At 40.9% G+C, this 23,374-nt stretch overlaps 2 protein-coding genes across 9 annotated transcripts in view; one reads left to right on the top strand and one right to left on the bottom strand.

Annotated features, from left to right (window-relative positions):
- The window catches only part of LOC309342306 (uncharacterized protein), a 477,018-nt gene that overhangs the window by 172,606 nt on the left and 281,038 nt on the right, over window positions 1-23,374 (bottom strand). The gene's annotated exons all lie outside the window — the stretch shown is intronic.
- Window positions 12,152-15,291, top strand: LOC309342546 (uncharacterized protein). Of its 2 annotated transcripts, none has more exons than XM_081863114.1 (2): window positions 12,152-12,441; window positions 13,086-15,291. In XM_081863114.1, the coding sequence occupies exons 1-2, from the start codon at window positions 12,366-12,368 to the stop codon at window positions 15,116-15,118; spliced, it is 2,109 nt and encodes a 702-aa protein (XP_081719240.1). In that variant the 5' UTR covers window positions 12,152-12,365; the 3' UTR covers window positions 15,119-15,291. The 2 variants fall into 2 exon arrangements, with proteins under 2 accessions (XP_081719240.1, XP_081719239.1); XM_081863113.1 differs by having other exon boundaries at window positions 12,153-12,441; window positions 13,069-15,291.

The following is a 23,374-nucleotide window of genomic DNA, read 5'->3' as shown; positions in this document are numbered from 1 at the left end:
ATTCTGAATTAGCTTCCACTTGTCCAGTTTCCAGTCAGTGTTTGAAGGCAATGCCATGTACAAGACATCTAACTTGGACTATACCAGAGCATGATAGCCATAGCCAGGCTTTTCTATCTAGACAGGAGTCAAAGCCATTTTTGCCACTAAGGCAAATCTGTGGAGACAGATCAAGAAGCACCCCCAGATTGCAAAACTGATTCTTTAGAGGAAATGTGACCCCAAAATGGGTTAAGACCAGCTCCCTGGAACAAGTAACCAATCACCAAAAGCACCTCCACACTGTTTGTTTACTCAGTCTGTTAGTGAAATCAAAGTTGAAGTTTTCTCTGCTGCAAAAGTCTGGAAGGTATGACCTTATCATCAGTGTTAGAAACTAATATACGAAAGCTATGAGCGAAATGGCACCTACCTTAAAACTAGGTTATGGGCGCAACAACAGAATGTCTGGGCGCACTTTTTTTATAACAAAAATACAAAGCTGAAAATGAATGAACTGCAGCTAAAATATTGTGTTCATTTTTCACATGGTCTAGTCCTTTTCCTGCCCACCCGCCTAATATTCTTAAGAGGGTCTCTTCTCCAGTCTTCAGAGAGTACCTGGAAGTGGGGAGGCAGAAAAAGTTTGTCCTTTCCTTCCACTCTGCAGATTTAATCTGAAATCTTAGGCGCAGTATTGCACCCCGAGCTCAGAAACTGTTTGCACTAATGAAATTCCCTGTCGTAAAATGTGCCTAGAACAATGGGAATTTCGAACACTGCCTATTATAAAATCATAGAATTCTGAATCCAGACAAGGAGAAACTACTTATACATCTGGGGCTGGCATGATTGCAAGGATCTGATGGAAGACCATCCATCATCCACTTGATGGGCTTTCATTCCATGTTTGTTTTTTTTGGGTTTTGGTTTTTTGGTCAGGGTGAACTCCTTTAGGTTTCATTTCTCCCGTGATTAACCCATGAGGTGGGAAATGCAGGTTGTCAAAGGATACTTCATGAAGCTAGCATTGCTATCCAACTAATTTCAATACACACTTCAGCTATTGACCCCTGACTGCATAGTAGTTGGATATACTCACTACTAGCTTCCATTAGATGGACTAACTGCCACCAGTGGATGCATTTGGTAGCAGAACAGCTCTACTCCAAATACCCAGGCTGATCATCATTTATAAGAATCAGAGGCAATTATTGTGAGCACACCCCTTTTCAGGCGTCAAAACCAGAGGGCACACAAAACTGCTGGTAACTAATCACATTTGAGTGAGGTACAAATCAGAAGTTTTTCTTGCATAAGAAATAAACTGAACGGTAGCTATTTTTTATAATGATATTGGTTCATTTCTTAACAGGCATGTCTGGCACAACACTTTGATCCTTCTAGAGGCATACAATAATCTGGATTATCGTTGACTGTGCTGCCCTAAAATATAGCCTCATCCAGTTTGAAATATTCTGGTATAAATTATCCCGATTATACCAGAGATGGAGTAGATGCCCTTCAGGGATGTTCCAGTCCTCCAGGCCTATAATTCTAATTACAGAAACAAGGAGCATCAATTGAAGTGGGCAGCACTTTAATCTCATCATCACCATTATTGTCATCCTATCATTAGGTTCATAGACACTGACAAAGCAAAAGCAGCTAACCACTGAATCGAATATTTTGTTATCATGTGTCTGAAGCACTTTTCAAGGATCCCAACAGAGCAGATATGCAAAAATGAGCAATTTTTTAAAAAGTGAATGAAAAAAAGAGGTGCCCACCCACAGGCACACACATGTTCTAAATATTCTATGAAACATTTTAATTTTTAGGAATTCCACAATGTTCAACTTTCACAAGAACAGTTACCATATGCAACAAATAGAACTTATTGCTCCTGTATGCACAAAAACCCTTGCTAAGTGAACAAAACCATGACACAGAAGCATGCCCAATAACTTTTCTAAGAAGTTGGATGTCCAAGGAATGTGTGATTATATAATCCCAAAATCTATTTCAATTATGTTATATATTGTTTTCAGTATTTTCCCACATTGCTCATTCCCAGCCATGTTCTGGGACAATTTCAGTATATCAGTCTGAACATTTCATTCATCAATAACTTGTAAATAAATAGGAGTCTTTCTTTAACGCTTGTCAAAATAATGCATTGCACTTTTTTTTCAGATGAAGGCTACAGCTTTATCTGAAACTATATTTCTATAGTATGCACCTATTACACTTCGAAATATTTTAAACATATATTATTTACAGGATTATTATGCTATTTTTACTTTTACTCAACAATTCATAGGGTTGTATCCAATGTTAGTGCTAGTTAGAGAAGATTCACTGAAGTTAATTAACACGACTAACTTAGGTTCTTTGATTTCAATGGGTCATCTCTGAGTGGACCATAGTTAGCTACCACCCATGTTTCTGAATTACACAATAAACATGTTGAGACACAAATATTGATGATGTAAATTACATTGCCTTCTCTGTAAATTAAAATAGCCAGTTAAAATTTACTGTGAGATTTTTTAGCGGGTGGGGGTGGGTGGCTGCTGGAAAGATCAAAACAAAGGTCAAAAGTCACAGTGGATAATAGCTGATGGTTTTGATAGTGCTAATTATATATTACGGCAAGGGAAAGGTAGAAAGGGAAATATGAGTGCTAGGAAAAAGACAAACATCCCAAATGCTGAATTTAAAAGAAAGAAAAATAAAGGGAGGAAAACTTTAAATGTCTTTGTAGTTCACTGTCATGAATCAAAGACATAATGAAGCCTGAATTAAAAATGTCAGTTTCTGTGAATGTTGATAACTTGGCTCTTTGTTGTGCAAGTCAAAATGTGTCTATTTGATGGGTTAAAATGACAGTCTGAAAATAGGAGATGGAATAGCTAAGAAAGGGGGGAAGAAAGCCCACCAAAAAAAGACATCTTAAAAGTAGGCCCATAATGTAGTACTTTAAGGAGAAGACCTGTAGGGTAGGAGGCAGTATCTTTAGGAAGTAACCAAGCAGCACTAAAAGGCAATGTCCGTGGCCAATCAAAACTATTTCTCTAGCTGCTGGGGCTCTTGCATCTCTCTCTTTACACTAGACTGGAAACCCTTTGTACTAATTGCCAGACTGTACCAGATTTTCTGGTTCAGTTCCATCCTATAATTGACTGACAATGATGGGCAAGGAAGGGGAAAAACTCAAACTCACCACTCCAAGCAGAGGGTCAGAAATGGTTTCACAGGGAGCGCATCATTGCTTGCCACTAAATACAGGGGTTAAGAAAGCATCATTTGCCCTCTCCTCTAATTCCTGGGGTAAGGGGGTGAAAGAACAAGACTGGATAGGACAAGAATAGGATCTTACAGACCTGCAGTATGCCCTCTGCAAACAGCAACAACAAGCTTTCATTACAAGCAGGAATGCTTGCAAGCTGCCAGCATGAAACTATGATGAGGAGGATGTTGTTGTTATGTTTTGCCCACAATTGCAAATAGCCATAACTGACCTCCCATGCACATTTGCAGTTCTAAAGTTACAAAACTCTAAATATGTCTTAAGCTTGAACAGTAGCAAGCATTTGCTAGTATAGACATTTCTTTTATTTGAACTTGACACAATCCTTGTAGATTCTGCAAATAAATGGTTTCCTATCAACCCCCCCCCCACGCAAATAAAAGGCAGATAACTTGCAATTTCTTATTCTTGCTAGCTATCTTCTAACTGGTTACTATTCTTATATCATTCTTTATTCTCCATATATAGTACAAATGACAGTAATGTGGCTTAAATTAACTAGCTAGTGATCTGATAAATGACCTTATTGTTCTTTTTAGGTTTGTTAAGAATGTCATTTGGTAAATAAAGCAACAAGCATTTCTCCATAGGTTTGATATAAACTGCATGTCTCTGACCCAAAATCTTATTTGTTACCCTCCACTCACTAAACTTCAAATACCACCTCCAGCCTAGAAACACACACACACACACACACACACACACAGGCATCAATGTACCAAACTCCCTGCTCACAGCTTCACAACCTACAAATGAGAAAAAACCAAATGCACCATTCAGCTTTTTAACAACAAAACCCTTTTAGAAAACACAGCGTATTCCAGACCTGATTTCTCTGTCCTTTTTTATTAACTTGACAACCTACAAATGTGTGCCCACCTATGCTATCAAGGCACCTCTTTGCAGGTGATACAGTTTTTAGCCACTCATTTCCCAACCCATAATTAGAAAATGGTACATTTCACTCCAGTCACACCCACTCCATCCCCATTCTCTATCCCCACGTTCATACAGATGTCTTTTTGGATGCAATGAAACTGCTGCTATACATGCTCACAAACCAGGGAGACGTTGCAAAGTTTCACGGCTAGGCCAATCAAGTTGGCATTCCATAAGCAAAGGCAGCAGAGGAGTTAAGCAAAAGCTTACCTTTCAAACCCTGAACAGAGCTGTCTTTATGAGACCTACACCATCTGACAGGTTGCAGAATTTTCTCAAGTACAGTGCCCCGGGCAGGTGAGATTTTAATAGGTAGCAAACACCTGAAAGCAGGACTAGAAAACTCTAGGAAATAAGAAAGCAAACGAGTAAAATGTCTTCCCAGAGACACAGTCAGCTCTTGTGCATGGGGAATTACGAATGCTCTGGCTATAGACTTTTGTCCAAAGCTGTAGTTTTTTTCCCTCTCCCCCCTTTCTTTTCTCTCTCTCTCTCTCTCTTTTAGCGAAGCTAGATTAGTTCATACAAAACTCAACAATACAGCACTGAAACCCATTGTTGATATTCAACATTTTTCACATAGCGGAACAGAAGAGACAATACGGTATCTAGGAAACCATGGGCTGGATTACAAAGTGATGCTATCTCTTCCTTCTGGTGGGCCTGTAATCCTTTTTTTAACCTACCACAGCAAAATAACATGAAATACAATAACAAAAAAATTAAAACCCCCTCAGATCAGTCAGACTGCAGTGCCTAAAAAAGAAGAAAAGCAAACTAGGGAAGGTTAAATTAGAATATTTTTTTGTCTATGAAATCTAAATAGATAGATAGATATATAAATAAATAAAGGTAACCAAATGCTCTTATGTCATCTCATTTTGTGCTTTCACACCACTACAAAAAGCTGTTATTTGAGACACAGTCAAGAAAGAGCATTATTCCCATGAAAGAAGTCAAGTAGACTTAATGAAGTCAAGTATTTTTAAAAAATGTTTTTATCAGTAATACTGAGACCCATGTATGGTCATTTTGTATTTTCAGGTTTAATGTTATTTCTGTTTCCAGTGTAGCCATGTCTATTAACACATCAATCATAACACTCAAGAGCAAGCTCTATATTCTTTTAGGATTGATGGCAGAATAGTTAGGCTTCTTGTCAAGCTTATGGAACATGTGATTGCATTTATATTCAGATTCTTCAATTTTCCAAATAATTCCTCCAGTTCAAAACTAAAGTTGAATGTCTCTGGACAACCCTATTTTTCACTTGAAGAAAGTTGTCTGTATTTCAAATAATTTCCACAGCTCTCTGAATGTTATTGTTTATATTGCATTTAAACTCCCCCACCCTTGAATACCACCACCCTCTGAGTCTCATTCCATTTTTACTAACTCCAGTTCCCATGTTTTCCTCCAAACCCCAAATAGTCTAGGTAGCCACCGAAAGTGATTGTTCCTACCAGTTTCTTTTCATCACTGCTGCAATTGACCAATTGACAACTGATTGATGGTTATCTTTTCACTTCAACAATGAAAGAAATTACCATCACTATGGCTATGTACAGTAAATGCCTCCGGAGTAAATTACATGATTCTAAAATTCTCCTTAGCTCACTTAGTAAAACATCAACACAAAAAGTTTCTTTCTCTCTCTCTCTGCCTCTTTTCCAGTATTGCAGATTTGGCCTTCCCTGTCAGCACCAGAAAAGAACTTGACAGCTTCTTTAAAAAGAGGAGTATAAAAGAACTCAAATAAGGGATGGCACAAGGCCTGCCTATGGCTTCCATTCTCTGCAGCTATTCTTCTCAAAGGGGAAAAAAAGTAAGCATGTGAGGAAAGATAAGCCATGTCAGAATACCCTGAGAACATTCCCAGTGACCTTGGAGTTTTGCTGTTTTCCCTTAACTATTCTGTGCTGGAAGAGCTTTTGAATTTTTGAACTTTACAAGTCCACTTAGGCTATTCCAAATATGTAGTGTTCAGTCCAGATACTCGTCTGCCTCTGCTCTGTCAATTAAATCACACAGTGCTAATCCACCTTGTCCAGCATTTACATGGTAATGAAAGTTACATCTTAGGAAAATTTAAAAATGAAATCTTTGTCTAATTAATGAATTTGTATAGAGCAAATATGTAAATATTTTAAAACAATGCTACATTCTCTCTATCTCCTTGCAGCTTAAACTTAGGTGCATGTTGAAAGGGTTCTTTGGTCTAGTAAATCAAGTATTATACAGTTATAGGTATTGAGAGATGGAGAACGTTTGATTGTTTTAGTTACTCTTGATCCTTTAAGGGAAGAGAAGACTACAATAAAAAGAAAAAGAAAATATGAATCCTAAAATTTCCTAAAATACTAGAATTTATTAAAAAACTTTTTAAAAATTAAAATCACATTTATATTAAATTGATTTAATTAGAATTCATGTGAATGTGGGTTCAAACCACCTCCACCACACTTCAGGATGTCTGCTGGTCTTCAACCATACTGTCAGGCACCATTAGTCTTTGAAGTTGGAAGCTGGTTCTCTCGTTCCAACATACTGGAGGAGGAAACTGCACAATTCAAAGTGTTGGCACTGACCTTTAAAGCCCTAAATGGCCTTGGTCCAGTATACCTGAAGGAGTGTCTCCACCCCCATCGTTCAGCCCGGACACTGAGATCCAGCACTGTGGGCCTTCTGGTGGTTCCCTCATTGCAAGAAGTGAGGTTACAGGGAACCAGATAGAGGGCCTTCTCGGTAGTGGCACCCACCCTGTGGAATGCCCTCCCTTCAGATATGAAGGAAAGCAGCTATCTTCTTTTTAAAAGACATCTGAAGGCAGCCCTGTTTAGGGAAGTTTTTAATATTTAATGCTGTATTGTTTTTAACACTTGATTGGAAGCCATCCAGAGTGGCTGGGGAAACTCAGCCAGATGGGCGGGGTATCACAGAACCCAAACATGTTTCACTATTGGTCTTCTGAATGGTCTCCATGTTTAGCATATAAAGCAAATGTGACCTTACAAATAATAAAACAAATTCTAAACACACAAATCAGATGAAACACCCCTAGCTGCAGCTAGGAGTCATGAGGAATGAGCACCAAATCCCTTGATGACCATACCAAGCAGCTATTGTACATATATATGGTAAATAACATTTGAGACAGGATAGAGCCTTAAAGCTCAATTGCCACGGGGTCACTCAATGCTACTGTCTAGAAACGACTCTACACATATGAAACAGAATCACTGTATTATTGTGGCCCTTGCCCCAACCCCCAAAATTGTTCCAGGAGTCAATGGACAATGGAATCAGCAGCTGCTGACGCACTCAGAAGAATCAGTAAGTTCACACTCCACCCCTGAATCTCTCTCTTGAAGCCAGTCATCAACCAGCGTGACCAAAATGTTATCTGTGCCAAAAATGGGTCTGAAGCCAGACTGAAAATGTGGCAGTATAACCTGCTTCATCGAAGAATGTCTGGGGTTGGATGACCACCCACTCCCTCAAGAACCTTGGTCCAAAAATGGATCTTGTCAGTTGGATCATGGTTATTTAAAAACTCAGGGTACAGGAGGGGGTGCAGCACAACCCCTTTCAGGGCTGCAGGACGGACCTGACCAATCCCCTCTGACAAGCTCTAATAAGCTATGACAGGCAATGGTCGAGAGGGTAAGCTGCACCACTTCAGGCACCAAGTTCACATCCTGCCACTGCATTAACTCAAATTGATCTCAAACAGGGTCAGATAGTCCTCCAGACACTTCCAAAACTGTACTAATAGCAGTGCCAAGATTGGGATAAGTAGAGATGAGCGATTCCGTCAGTTTGGTTTCTCTCAGCCCCCCCCCCCCATCTTAAATTCAGTTCTCCATATTTCCACATTGGCTTCTGGCTTTCTTATTTTACTGCCCTGGGAGAAATGGGAAGGTGCCATCCCTGCCCTCCCTCCGCCAAAGCCTCACTTACTGGGGTTGTGCAGTGGAAGCTGCCACCACGAGAAACTAGTGGTGGCGATTCTGCTGCCTGAGGTGGGTGCTCCAGTCCGCCTCACAGGCGGGCCAGCTTTGAACCTATGTTACAATGGACATTTTAACCGATTTGCCTGTGGACACAGTACATCAAAATGCACATTTTGAAGCCAGATCTTGAAGATTGGAGCCTGGCCTGGTCTGAAAAATGAAAGTTGAAGAGATTCCCCAATGCAGGGATCAATTGACTTTTGGGATATGGATTTGGGTCAGGAGGAGATTGGAGCTTTTGGGGCATTTGGATTTGGAGGAATTTTGAAACAAGATTTGGAATGCTTTATGGATCCTAGCTTTAACTATGGAAATCTGGCTGTCCTGTTAAGAAGGAATAAAGGCATTGTTGGGATGGAGCTCCCCCGATATCTGCTTTTTAGCACTAAAGATTATGAAGAAGATCAGCAGAAGGGACGTGAAGAAGAGTTAAGAGCCTAGGATATAAGATCTCCAGGTTGATGGACTGTTTGGAGTTGACAGAAGGGACGGCAGAGGCCGAGACCAGGGAGAGGAGACGGCTGAAGAAGATTGGGAATTGAAAGTTTATATTTGGAAATTTTGTAAAAAATTAATGAGGGAGAGAAAAATCGTGGAATGAAATTTTTATGACCCTAGTGGAAATGTTTTAAGAGTTTAAGTTCAAATAGATATACAGTGGTGCCTCGCAAGACGAAATTAATCCGTTCCGTGAGGCTCTTCGTATAGCGGTTTTTTCGTCTTGCGAAGCAAGCCCATTGACAGCTTAGCGGATTAGCACTATTAGCGGTTTAGCGGCTTTTAGCGATCAGCTGTTAAGCGGCTTATCAGCGGAACAGCTGATAAGCAGCTTAGCGGCATAGGAAAGGGCGAAAAAAAGCGAAAAAACCCCGCGGGAACTCGCAAGATTTTTTCGTCTTGCGAAGTAACCCCATAGAGAAATTCGTTTAGCGAAGCGCCTCCAAAACAGAAAACCCTTTCGTCTAGCGGGTTTTCCGTCTTGCGAGGCGTTCGTCTTGCGGGGCACCACTGTATTAATTTTAAGGAGAAAAAGAGGGAAAGGATTTGCTGAAATATTTAACTGAATTAGAATACAAAAAAGGGAGGTGGGAGGAGATCAAGGAAACAAGCAAATGAAAGATATATTATGTGAAGGTTTGATGTGTTTCTTGCTTTTGTTTTTCCTTTTTTCTTAATCTTTTTTTTATTTGTATGGTATTCTTTTTTTAATGTGATACATTGTTTTGTTTTTTTGTTTAATTTGGTGTTTTTCTGTTTTATCTGTAACCTTTAAAACCTCAATAAATATTATTTAAAAAAACAAAAACAAAATGCACATTTTGATATAATTCTTAAAATACATATTTTGATAAACTGACAGATTCCCAGTGTATACAACGCATACAAGATGGTATTTCAAGCTTCTTAAAGCATCAAACAATATCAAGCAATATCTAGGAGGAATGGACCCAGCTGATGGACAGTCCAGCATAACTGAGCTTCCATTTATGTGCTTGCACATCTAAGAAATGTGGCTGAACAGCTGTAATTGTATTTCATTCTGAATGTACATCCAGAATCTAGTGGAGCAATTTTCTCTGAAAAGCATTTCTCCTGCATTAATAGCTGAAGACTGATCAAGTAGTAAAGTGGGTTTTGAAGTTTTATCCCTTTACAATTTTCAGCAGAACAAATCACTTAGAAATTTCAAATTTCATTAATTAAATATGTGAGCAAGGACAACTACACAATGGCTGAGGTTTAATACAAGTCATACATCTCCTTCAGATTGAGGACAAACTATAAGCACGTTTATAATTTTTCTTCTTTGGATTCTGAGTGGAAAATGGAACATGTTAAGGCAACAGATTAAATAAATGGTTCTGGAATGAGAAATATATTCCTCTTCTGCAGCAGTGTATAAAAAGCACAAGACTCTAGAAGGTTTATGATTCTGTTTATGACAGAAAGTCTCATCAACCTGTGGTTCTTGTTATCAAGGTTTGTACAGTCCTTAACTATTATTTAACATAAAATGATGATTATCATTTATTTATTTTATTTCTGTCCTAGTTTTCCTCCTAAAGGAGCCCAGGGTGGTTCTACAATATCATGAATGTAGTCCGTACATAATAGTTTTATTTGTTGTAGTTGGCATCGGTCTGTTCTGAGAGACAATGGAGTAAGCCTCTGGGAGTGAAGTTCAACAGCTGCATTAAAGGTAAAGGTAAAAGGGACCCATGTCCATTAGGTCCAGTCATGACTGACTCTGGGGTTGCGGCGCTCATCTCGCTTTATTGGCTGAGGGAACTGGAGCACAGCTTCTGGGTCATGTGGCCAGCATGAGTAAGCCGCTTCTGGAGAACCAGAGCAGCACATGGACACGCCGTTTACCTTCCCGCCGGAGTGGTACCTATTTATCTACTTGCACTTTGAGGTACGTTCGAACTGCTAGGTTGGCAGGAGCAGGGACCGAACAACGGGAGCTCACCCCGTCGCGGGGATTCAAACGGCTGACCTTCTGATCGGCAAGCCCTAGGCTCTGTGGTTTAACCCACAGCGCAACCCGCGTCACCAAAGTGACCACCACCCTGGGGCACAAGCCTGGGCAGTGTGTATGGAGCTCCTAAGCTGCTCAGACAACAAGATGCCCCCCTTCTTGCCCTCACTCATGTGGACCAAAGGAAAGCAGAGCAATACATTTGGCACCAGTTTGGTTGCAGCAGTTGCCAGAAGGAGGCATACAAAGTACCACCCAAACATCTTAGGGACTACACTCCAAGTTTGTGTACGGTTTACTCCTTAGCCCTTTTTACTCCCGAAGATATTCTGCAAGGCAGCAAAGGTTTAGGATCAGAGTTTTCCTTCTCTTAGATGAGCTACCTTCCCAGGGAGACAAGCCCCATCTGCCCATGATGAAGACACCTAAAACACCAACAACATCAGGAGTCCAACAACATCAGTAGGGCCACAAGTTAGCCAGCCCTGCTTTGTGGAAAAGAGAGACAGTGAAACAGGCAAAGACCACCCCAGGGCCTGCTGAGGATGGATGCATGTATGTCGCCCGCTACAGGATAATCTATCAGCAAATGTTCTGGGGAAATTTTACTCTATTTATTTATTCAATTTCTATCAACTGAGGATCACAGGACGGTTTACAATATAAAAAACCAACAAAAATACATAACATAGTAACTAACAAAAATAACTACTCCCATCTCCAACAGTTTAAAAGGCCATAGACTGTTTAATTAGCCAAAGGAAAGGATTCTGATAACATTTTCATATTTTTAAAAAATGATTTAAAAAGTTGTAATTTAACGACAATCCACAATGGAAGGTTTATATCCTGAAAGGCAAGATATCAATAATTGTGAGATTATTAAAAAATATATTCCAATATCATAATGCCATTATAGAAATCTATGATAACTTGGAATATTGCTTAGTTCTAATTGCCACAGCTCAGCCAATGAACAACTCCCCTAGAAGAAATGTTACATTTGGAGCTTTCTATTATTATTTTTTCAAGGTGAGTTGTTGGGAGGGGCAATGACAGAGTTGTACAAAGTTATGCACGATGTTTAGAAACACTAGTGCCCAGGGTTATCCAAGGAAGCAGAATGCTGGAGGATTCAGGTCAGGCAAAAGGGAGTACGTCTTTTCAAAGTGCATAGTAAAACTGTGGAATTTGCTCTTAGAAGAGGTAATGATGCCCACCATCATTGGCTTTAAAAGATTAGACAGATTCACGGAGGAAATTCATGAAAATATCAAGGTTATGCATTCAAAAAGCTAAAGTAATGATGTATCAAATAAGCAAATGAGTGTCATATCATAGCACAAATGTTCAATTTCTGGGAGCCATAGCCATGCTGCTATGGTTACCCAACAGCCTTCTAGAACTGGTGATGTCATAAAGATGTTCCTATAAAGGATTCAGTTTGCTATTGCCATACAAGCCACACTAGCTGGTAAATGTGGCCAAATGTGGTCAACAAAATCCATTTTTTAAGAGCATAGAAGCCAAGCACTGGCTAAGAGTCAGTGTCCTTCCTTTCTAAGACTTTTATTTTTCTACTCTTTATTTTGGGGAATGAGTGAAGAGAGGGTTGTAAGTTGTGCAGATGCTATAGAAGAAGATGCAAATGCTGCTGGAGAAGAACACACTTCTAGGTGTTTCCAAGCCTCAGCCTTGTGTTGCTGCATCCCTAGAAGGTATGAATGGTTGTTTTTTTCCACACAGCGGCTGATTTGTTGGAAGACAAAGTTTAGAGATGGCATTTCCCAGATAACAGAACCAAGAAATGTTTAGAGAGCCATGAATTCAGGAGTGTCAGCTTGGCCCCTCGACCATGGGTGTCCGGGGCTGTGGGTGCCATGCAGTGTGCATGGGCCTTGCCCCGAAATCTGTGGATGCCCAGCCCCCTCATGGGGAATTTTGTGGGTGCTCGGGCACCCTGGGCCCCAGGGAATAAGCACCTATGCATGAATGTAACAGTCTATAACAGAGCTTTCCAAACTTTCCATGTTGGTGACATGCATCATTTCGCGACACACTAATTCAGTTTTACTAGCAAACCAGAGCTTAAACTAACCCCTTTCCAGTCCCAGAAGGAGTGCGGGGAGTGTTCACACAACAGACCTACACACTGCAGCCAACATCCTAACGTGTTCTGACACCCAGTTTGGAAAGCTCTGGTCTTTGTTAAGCACTTACAAATTCTTACAAATTTATAATTAGGCACACTGGTTGAGGTCACTGTTAGGCTGTTATGATATTAGGATACAGGGCTGAGAAGAGATCCTCATTTCAGTCCCTATTCATATCTTGTATGTTGACAGGCGGTTGTACTTACCAGGGAGGAGACCCAAGGACAGAAAGAAGAAAAACGAGAAAAAGAATTATCCTGAAGATCTATCCTGTGATGTCACCATATTTGAGCAAAGACAGCAGAACATGGGACAAGACTATTGGAAGATGACACCTGCAGGTGACGTGGGTGTACAAACAGAGGCTATCAAGCCAGCTTTGGCAGTATGTACCCAGCCCTATGACAGAAAAATTCAAGATCCCCATATACCTATGCCTTTAAGTGATATATTTTTGGAAGAAAAGCAAGGAGAATGTGATGAAAAAACAAGTGCAAATACTTTCCAAACGCCACAACAAAAGGAGGGATCAGATAATATGAGTGTATTATCTTTGGAAAAGGTAAAGAAAAAGGTAGTAGGTGCAAAATTAGAGGGTGATCCCTCTGAAGAAGGGAAGGAGTATCTAATTATGGCAGCTGAACAAAGCAGACAACATAGAAAATCTGAATTGCTGAGTGCAGTGCTCCAAGAAGTAACCGATGAAAAGGAACAACAAAAAGGAAGAGGTCATACAGGGATTATATTGGAAGGTTTGCCCTGTAAGAAGGACCAGAAGCGGAGTCACCAAGATGTGCCATTTCAGGAGCTGCCGCAGGCTAGAGAACTAGAACCAAACAGTACATCGACTGCCAGTGAAAACAAAACTCAAGAGGAACAAAACACAAGTATTGATTCCAAGGGCGCAACTTCTTTGCAGGAACTGTTCAACCAACCAGCTGTACCATGCAATGAGGAACAGCAGGTTGGGAGGCAACAACAACATGGTATGGGTATCACCCATAACATGGAGAAACCAGTGTTCTGGAGTCAAATAAATCCTGTATCTAAAGGAGATGTTCACAAGGAGGAGCAGGCTTACAAAGATAACACAAACCAGGAGGTACAGCAGCCTGTGGAACAAAAATACCCAGATATTTTGTCTACCATGTGTGGAAATGATGAACAAGAACAGCCAGAAGTACAACAGCTTTTAGATTTTGTAAGAGAAACCTCCAATGAGATAAACTTGTTTGACCAAGAAGACCAACTGCCTATTTTACCCAAAGCTATGAGCTTTCCATTGGCGGACACAACCTGTGAGAAGGAACAGGAAGACACACAAGCTTTCAGAAGCTCAACATTAGAGAGCTTTCTCAGCATGTCAGAAGATCATCAGTATGTTCCCCACCAGAAGGATCTACAAGCTGTTGCAAAAGAAAACATAACTACATTGCCCCTGGGTGTAGCTTGCACAATGGATCTGCAACAACTAGCATATATAAACAGTTTGCCTCAGGATGTTGTTACTCATGTTGCAAAGCAAAAACACTCAGATGCACAGCAGCTTCTTTTACTGGAACAAATTAGCACACACCATGATGAAAAGGAAATGCAAGAAGGTCTAGATTATGCACATTCCGGATGTAAGGGCACTGCCTATACTGAAGAACAGGAGAAGCAAAAGCTCAGTGCATCAGAACATACAACTACACTTCCTGACAACCTAAGCTATGAGAAAGAACAGCAAAGAAAATTGGACTGTGGGGATTCTGGGTCTGAGGGCACCTATGACAAGGAGGACCAGGACCATCAGGGTACCCTTTACTTAGAAGTGCAACGGCCTCTAGGACTTGCAAAGCTGAGCTCTTTGCCTCTGAGTGGAACCTCTGAAGAACTGTGTGTAAGAAAGGACAACCTATACACTGGCATTCTTGAAATACCTTCCCTGAATGAAGAGCAAGAAGCCGAGGACGATGAGAGCAAGGTGCATATGCTTGCTTCCTCCAAAGACAATGCAATAGCGCAGGAACAAGAAGCACAACCACTTCCTATGCTCCCACAGGCAGGATGCAACACAGAAGGGGAGCAACTGGAGACATGGCATATCCAGAAGACAACATCCATACCGTATGAGGAGCAGCAGGAAAGGGAACAACTGAACCTGGGCATGACCTGTGAGGAGAATCAGAAGAAGGGAAAATGGGGTCTGTCAAGCACCACATTCCCTTCTACTACTAAGGAGGATGAGGGGCATATATAAGGTGATCATTTCCTTCATTTGAGGCAAAATCCTCAAAATTACTACTTTTGCTGTCTCAGAAACTACCTCCACTGAAATATGAAAGCTGAAGAGATATTACTTCTTTTTAAGTTTTGCACAAAGGTACAGTTTATAGGTAGATTAAGTCAAAAAGTAAACAAAATTGAAAATAATTGCTGTGGTGATGACTATTTGTTGAGCCCATTTGTTTCATAGTGTTTTGGTTGTTTGTTTAGTCGTTTAGTGGTGTCTGACTCTTCGTGACCCCATGGACCAGAGCACACCAGGCACTCCTGTCTTCTACTGCCTCCCGCAGTTTGGTCAGGCTCATGTTTGTAGCTTCGAGAACACTGTCCAACCATCTCGTCCTCTGTCGTCCCCTTCTCCTTGTGCCCTCCATCTTTCCCAACATCAGGGTCTTTTCCAGGGAGTCTTCTCTTCTCATGAGGTGGCCAAAGTATTGGAGCCTCAACTTCACGATCTGTCCTTCCAATGAGCACTCAGGGCTGATTTCCTTAAGAATGGAGAGGTTTCATCTTCTTGCAGTCCATGGGACTCTCAAGAGTCTCCTCCAGCACCATAATTCAAAAGCATCAATTCTTCGGCGATCAGCCTTCTTGATGGTCCAGCTCTCACTTCCATACATCACTACTGGGAAAACCATGGCTTTAACTATACGGACCTTTGTTGGCAAGGTGATGTCTCTGCTTTGAAACTACAACGTTTCAAGGGAACTAAATGTTAAAAGGATCTGGATCAGATCAGTGGGAAGTTTTTGGAATACAGGTACGGAGTTTTTACTCCGAGGCAGTAACTAATGAGAAAAGCTACAAACCCATAATACTACTAGATTTTAGCATACTAATGTTAAGAATGATGACCAATCCACTTGCTACATAGTTCCAATGTGTTAGACAGTTTGGTGAAGGAGTAAACATGGATCCCATCTGAAGACTGTGACACTGGAAAGCCACAGCCAGTTGTAGCTTTCCAGAAATTCTGTGCATAATGAAAAATCTACATATAAAATTGTCATGTGCTATGGTTAGATACAGGATGAATCCCCCCTACTGTTTGCAGATAGCTTTGCTTGAACTATTTACCCAGAAGTATGAACTAAGTCAAATTATTTTTTGGGTTTTCTGATACTCTCCCCAAGGGCATAGAGACTTCTATGTCTTAGTGCAGTGGTTCCCAATTAGCTAATTAGTGAGGACCCCCAATTTTTCAAAAGCCAAGTCATGGGCAGCCTGCTTATGAAAATTTTGATAACTCTATGCTAGTTACCTCTGCAAAGCAATTTTTTGAACAAAATGTGGTGCAGCCCCTAATAAGCAAAGGATTTTAAGTATACTAAAAAACAGAGTAGGGCTGAGTGACATCTGATTTTCAACATTATGATATATCAGCAGCTAAACACCGCAATATTCTGATATATCACTAATTAGAGATCAGGAGCGGGGATGAGGGAAGCAGCAGCTAAGGAGATCGGATGGGTGGTAGGAGAGGAAGTGGAGTCACCTCCACCACATGGTTTGAGTGGGAGGGGTGAGGGTCAGTGGCAAAGCTGCACACTCTGGAACCGGGAGCGGAGAGCAGGCGGGGACGTGGCTGGTGCACATCCCAGGGGGTGTGGCATATTGCCCGCGAGGGCATGGTGCGCATCCCAGGGGCGTGGCGTGCCGCCCGCGGGGGGGGGTGGCCTGCATCCTGGGGGCGTGGTGACCTCCCGCAGGGGCATGGCACCCAGCGCGGTGGGGGGGGTCTCCTGGCCTCCCACCCCACCCCGTCTTTTATTTTGCCTGTCCTGTCCTGTATTTTGTCCAACCAAAGGTGGCAACCCTAGCCAGTCCATATCTCACAGGAATGTTGTGAGGATAAAAAGGAGTGGGTCACACATGCTGTCTCGGGCTCCTTGGAGTTAAAATAAGATGAAAATGCTACTACTAATTTATCACAAAAGTCAGTAAAAGCCCAAGGAATCAGGATGTGAATGTTTAATGAAATTTTGTCATGAGAACAAAATAAATTTGGTTTGCACACATGACTCGACACCCTTATACAACAGATGTGTTCGGTTTAAATCAAGTTGAATAAAAAATATTTAAAGTATGCGAAACTAAAACAGCTCCTGCTGGGTTAATAGAGTTTAAAAGAACTGCTATGAGAGTGCCTAGAACAAGAATAATATGCAACTGTTCATAAATAAGTAGAATCCATTTCACACTTTATCCCTGGAGACAAGAAGTTATGAGCTCAAGATTTGTTTCTCCTTTATTTGAAATAGCTCATGCAGTTTGGATTTTGGAAAATAACAACAACATTTGTGCGACTTCGTTTCATATTTACACCTGCCAGGTATTTGACTACAGGCTTATTTGATTTCTTTGGGAAGATTTTCACTCCCCTGGTGTGCGAGTGAAGCAATAGCAAGATTGTGAAATTTACAAGTATCACATAATGTGTTTATTATGGCTATTCCTCTGTCACGGCAGCCAAGGAACCCCTTTGGGGCTAGATAAAAAGTTTGCCAAAAATAAAATTCAAATATCCTTTGAATCAAAACAAGATAAAAAGAAGATCTACGCCACCACTGTCAATGCTGCCACTTCCAAAACATATGCTCCAATAAAACATGAAAGCTTTGGGGGCCTGCTTTTTGCAAGCTTCAGTAGCTTGCGCTTCCTTCCCCTCTCCCCCCCATGATCTATTATTAAAATGCATCGCCTGAATTTGCGTACTAAATGGCATGCTACACATTCTCAATGATCTCCAGTTTATTTAAAGGAGCATTATCATCTTCAAACAACTTATTAGAGAAGATGGATTTCTTTATCCAATGCAGTAATTTTTTGTGCTATTTGTTCATAAACAAGACACCAGATATAAGGACATCCAGCAGAATGTCTGACAATATACAGCAATAATCAAACGAATACAAAAGGGAGGCACAACTGCCAGAAAACACTCAGGCGCCAGGAAATCACCCCACCACCACCACCCTCTACTAACCCACTAGCTGAGAGCAATCCCCTCCAATGCTCAGAGTCCTCACCGCAACTCAGTAAGGGGGAACCATAACCTAGGAAGGCTTGGAACTAGCTGAAGGCTTTTGTTTCATTGTGATCTTCAGGTGTTGTGTGCCTGGATCAGAAAATAAACTGGGGCAGGTTTGCCCTTTCCTACCATGTTCCACACACGAACCTTTTTAAAGAGCTCTGTTTGTACCCCAAAAGAGATGCAACATTATGAATAGCTAAAAGTGTGTTAAAGGCTTTTAAAGTATATATGTGGATAAGTACTTAGTTCACATGAAGACCCATTAAATAAATAAATACGTTAGCACTCTTTCAGAACTCCTAGTCTGCACAATGGCACAATTACTAGTTACAGATAGGTAGCCGTGTTGGTCTGCCATAGTCAAAACAAAACAAATTCCTTCCAGTAGCACCTTAAAGACCAACTAAGTCAGTTCTTGGTATGAGCTTTCGTGTGCAGAAGTGTGCATGCACACGAAAGCTCATACCAAGAACTGACTTAGTTGGTCTTTAAGGTGCTACTGGAAGGAATTTGTTTTGTTTTGACAATTACTAGTTGTTATTATTGTATCTTCTGTGGAGAATATTTAAATACATAACTCTCCTTTATGTGTAGATATCACTCCTAAAAAAACAATTTTGATGGTTGAACAAGAACACACCCTTAACTGATATAATCAACTCTAAGCTATAACTGAACAATAGAGGGGGGTGTTAAAAAGAACAGATCCTTGACCACATCATCCATGATTTGGGTTTGAGTCCAACCACCTCAGGGCTATTTTCTTTATGTCTGCTCCACAATTACAGACTCCCCTTTGCTTGAGAAGCTGGAGATTTCCAAAACATGTACAAAACTTGTTTTTGTCACAGCAGCATCACTGCATGGACAGGGGGAGCGCTGACAAGATCACAGACACTTGGGCCACCATACTACATAAGAAGAGACTGCTGGATCATGCTAATGACCCATCTTGTCCAACATCCTGTTATCACAGAGGCAATCCAGATGCCTGTGGGAAGCCTCCAAGCAGGATCTGAGCACAAAAGCACTCTCCCCTCCCCAGCAACTGGTATTCAGAAGCGCACTGCCTCCAACCAGATACAGAGTGGAGCCATCATCGTTAGTGGTCACTGATTTGTTAGTGGTCCATGAATTGTTGGTAGCCATGTTGGTGGCCATCACTCCCTCTTGTAGGAACAAATTCCATAGTTAACTGTGTGACGAAATACTTTCTTTTTTCTGTCCTGAACCTTCCAACATTCAGCTTCACTGATGTCTCCCAGTTCTAGTGTTATGAGAGACAGAGAAATGATTTTATAAAACTCTGTTATGTCTCCTCTTTTCCTTGCCCCAAATATTGTAAACTTTTCTCATACAGGAGTTGTTCTACCCTCTTGATCATTTTGGTTTCTGTTTAATCCTCTAAGTAACTGTCTCATTTGGGTTTCTACTTAATCTTGTAAGCAACTGCCTCATTGTAGCAAGTGTCTCTCCCCAAAATAAGGAACAGATTTAGAATTCAAAAATTAGGGACAATCCAGGAATCATTCCCATCTTTACCCGGAAATGCCAGAGATTCAACCCAAGCCTTTCCATATCTCAGTGGTGCTCTATTAGTAAGCTAGAGTCCTCCTGTTTGCAGACTCTCAAGTTTGAAAATGAGACCTTCCCCCACATCTTACTTTGTGAGGGCGATTCTGCATTTGTGAGAACTGTCCCCCTTTCCCCACTCTCATTTCTTAAATTCCACAAATATAAAGCTAACTCAACTGTACCATGTACCTGGATTGCACCCAGTTGACTACAACAAATGCTCTCCTTTCAGAAGCCTAGTTACCTGAAGAGAAACTACTCCCATGTCAATTAATTTTCTCAGACATGATCAAATAAAGTGAGCCCCAACATTTTTGGGGTGAGCTTCTTCCTTCAGGATTCCATGTAATGTCCATAATAAATATAGCAATATGCTATAAACTCTGTCCACTAAGATAGGAACTTGGTGTTATTGCTATCTGTCTAATCCATATATTTCCCAAAACATTTGTGGTACTAACAGATAGCCAGGCAATTGCAACCCCCCCAACACCCACTTCTTTCCATGCCTCCCATCACTGAACCCTAGGGAACCAGGAATTTGACAATGGGTGTTTGATTAATCACAGTTGCATCAAAAGAGGTAAAAGAACATTTTAAAATGTTGGTATTTGTTCCTAAGCTACTAAGGGAATATTGGGGGGGGGGAATAATACTTAGAGAAAAAATATCAAAGCTTTAAAGAGCAACTCCTGGTACTTTCCATGAGACAGAAATTGGAGACTTAGATTTATACACACTTAATAAATAAAGTAGAACATTATTGGTTTATTACTTTCACATAGCTGTTCCAAATGTTGCCCTGTGCTCCAGTTAGACAATAATGCAGATTGCAGAAAGATTTCTTTTCGGCAAGCTAAATGTTAGCCAAAATACTTAGAAAATCCATTCTATCAAAGAAATGCAGCACTTCAGCAAAAAGCACAGTATTTAAATGCCTCACTTAATTTTATCACATTCAAATCAAAAATGAGTTGAGTTAATCATATGTCCGACTTTTGTTCCCTTCAGGCAAAAGCAGAAAGATTTCTATTCTGGCATATGCACTAACATTCACAAGGTATTTGGTGTTACCTTAGGAGTGAAATTTAAAAGCTACCAGCATCCTGGGGTGTGGGTGTCACAAATAATCTTGAATGTGGAAGTGCCTATGATCGCCCTGACAGCATCAAGAGCACAAATTGTCCTAAATGCACCTTAAGAGACCTACCTGGAGGTGCCCACAGACATCTTGGAATTGTTGTTGGAATCCGTCTGTTTTGGGAGACGACGGAAGAGTGCGCCTTTGAGGGTGAAGTCAAACTGTTGAAGAGTTACAGTGCCTGCTGTGGCTGTAGAGAGTGATACGGGAGAGACATCTTTGTTGCAGCTAGGACAAATGAAGGTGTCCAGTTGTGATGATGCAGGTGTACTATGGTGCTTCTTCTTTCTATGCTCCTCCCAGTGAGCATTCCTCCCTTGGTCAGTTCTGTGGATACACAACTGGACTAACTCCAGACACTGTGGTCATCAGCAAGGGATTCTCACAGGGGTTAATTTGACCCAAGTCAATTCACTGACCCTCTTGATGAAGTGTAATTCAGCAGTTTCACACTGAAGTTTCACTTCGAAGTTCCTTCGTTCAAAGATGGTGACTTAAAGGTAATTTGAAGAGTAACCTGAGAGTTTGAAATGTCCCCTAGCTGGTCTTTAGCTAGTTTTGCCATTTCTGATGCCAGAGTTGGATCAGCTGATTTTGTGTGTGTACAGACTGGCCTGTTTGTCCTATTTGGAATGCAGAAGGGCATTGCAGGCAGATGATGGCATACATCACAGTGGAAGAGGAGTAGGCGAATGAACCTGATTTCTGGATCACATCACTAGACCCTTTAATAGTGTCCGTATCTCGCAATGCAATTCAAGGACTGCCATATGAATCGACCCAGACCCTGCAATCATCATCTGAGACCCTTCTTTGTCTGCCTCCTCCACGAGACGTCTGAATGGTGGCAACACCGGAATGGGCCTTTTCTGCAGTGGCTCTTCATTGTGGAATGTTTTCCCTAGGAAGGCTCGCCTGGTGCCTCTGTTACATATCTTAAGGTGCCAAACAAAAACATTCCTCTTCCCCCTGGCCTTTCGCTAATTAACAATCTACAGTTTTTTAAACTGGGGGTGTTGTTGTTGTTGTTTGTTAGTGTGTTATGTATTTTTGTGTTTTTATATTGTAAGCCATCTTATGATCCTCAAATGAAGGGCAGTATGGAAATTTAATAAGAATAAGAATGTAGGTGGTTGTTGCTGGTGAACAGATGTTTTAGGTTTGGTTTGGGGGTTGTTTGTAAGCCTATACAGGTGTTCCATCCAAGACCCGTGAAAGGGTCATTATCCAGTATGGACTATACATCATTGATTCAGTTTGAGTGGCATTAACTGGGAGCTGTAAGTGACAAGTGGTGGTCTGTCATTAAGTCTTCTGACTCTGTTCTGTAGATCAGGCATGTTCAACAGATAGATCGTGATCTACCAGTAGATCACTGGACGTCTGCAGTAGATCACCGGTAGATCACTGGCTCCCCCCAAAGAAGCTGAACAACTGTGGCTCCCCTAAAAAAGCTCAACATTTTACCTCCTCCCTGAAAAAACTCAACAACTTTGACCCAAACTCCCAAAAAGGGGGTAGATCACTGTCAGTTTTTAACTCTGTGAGTAGATCGCAGTCTCTTGGGAGTTGGCCACCCCTGCTGTAGATTATTCCTTGGCACCAGTTGGGCATTGTTGATTTTTTCCACTTCATTAGGTAGGTAATATTATCTAAAGAATGCCTCATGTAAAATTTTAAACTGTGAGTTTCTGTCTGATGAGTCTTTAAAGATGCAGTTCTATCATAGCACTTGTCAGTAAAGAATACATTTTATTGTGTGTCGGTAAACAATGGAAGCATGTAGGTATGTGTAACAGTCAGCAGCTTTCCTATATAAGATGATGCTTATACATCCATTATCTAAGTGCAGTAGTAATGAGAAAAGGAACCTCTTATGTGGACTAGTCCAGGCTCAGGTAGATAGGCTGACTTTTTTCAAAATACTGATGGAACTGCCCAAGTGTCTCCTGTCCGTCATTCCAGATGATAAAAGAAATCATAAATATATCTCAGGTAGAGAAGAGGGTTTTGGGGATAGGAACTGAGAAAGCATTGTGATGCAGAACAATGCAAAAACAAAACAATTGGTATCAGCATTAGCTTTTGTCATTGATCCACAAGCACAAAATTATTACACTCCAATAAGCAACCAACTGTTTTACTAATTTTTTTTAAACCTATGTTTATGTATGTAGTTATAGAAGTTCATTATTGAATGTGTAAACTTTAAAGCAACACTTTCTTACCCATAACCTACTTGACACATGGTAGTTTACACAGAGCTCGTTCAATAGAGGGGGGAAGCCCCACATGCAGTTTGGGGTGTGTGATGAGTGGCTCCAAAAATTGAAATTAATGGATAAGCCCTTGAAAGTGGGAAAGTTCTCTATGTGCACCTAAGCATCCATGTTAACAAAGAGCTGAACTGGGAAGCTGGTTTATTGTGGGGGCTTTCACACACTTTAAAGTATGCCTCCCTAAATAGATTAACCAAACCA

Source organism: Podarcis erhardii (assembly GCF_964252035.2).
Source record: "Podarcis erhardii genome assembly, chromosome: 5".
In the NCBI taxonomy this organism is placed as follows: domain Eukaryota; kingdom Metazoa; phylum Chordata; class Lepidosauria; order Squamata; family Lacertidae; genus Podarcis; species Podarcis erhardii.
The sequence above is the reverse complement of the archived record's forward strand: the minus strand, read 5'-3'. Positions and strand labels throughout refer to the sequence as shown.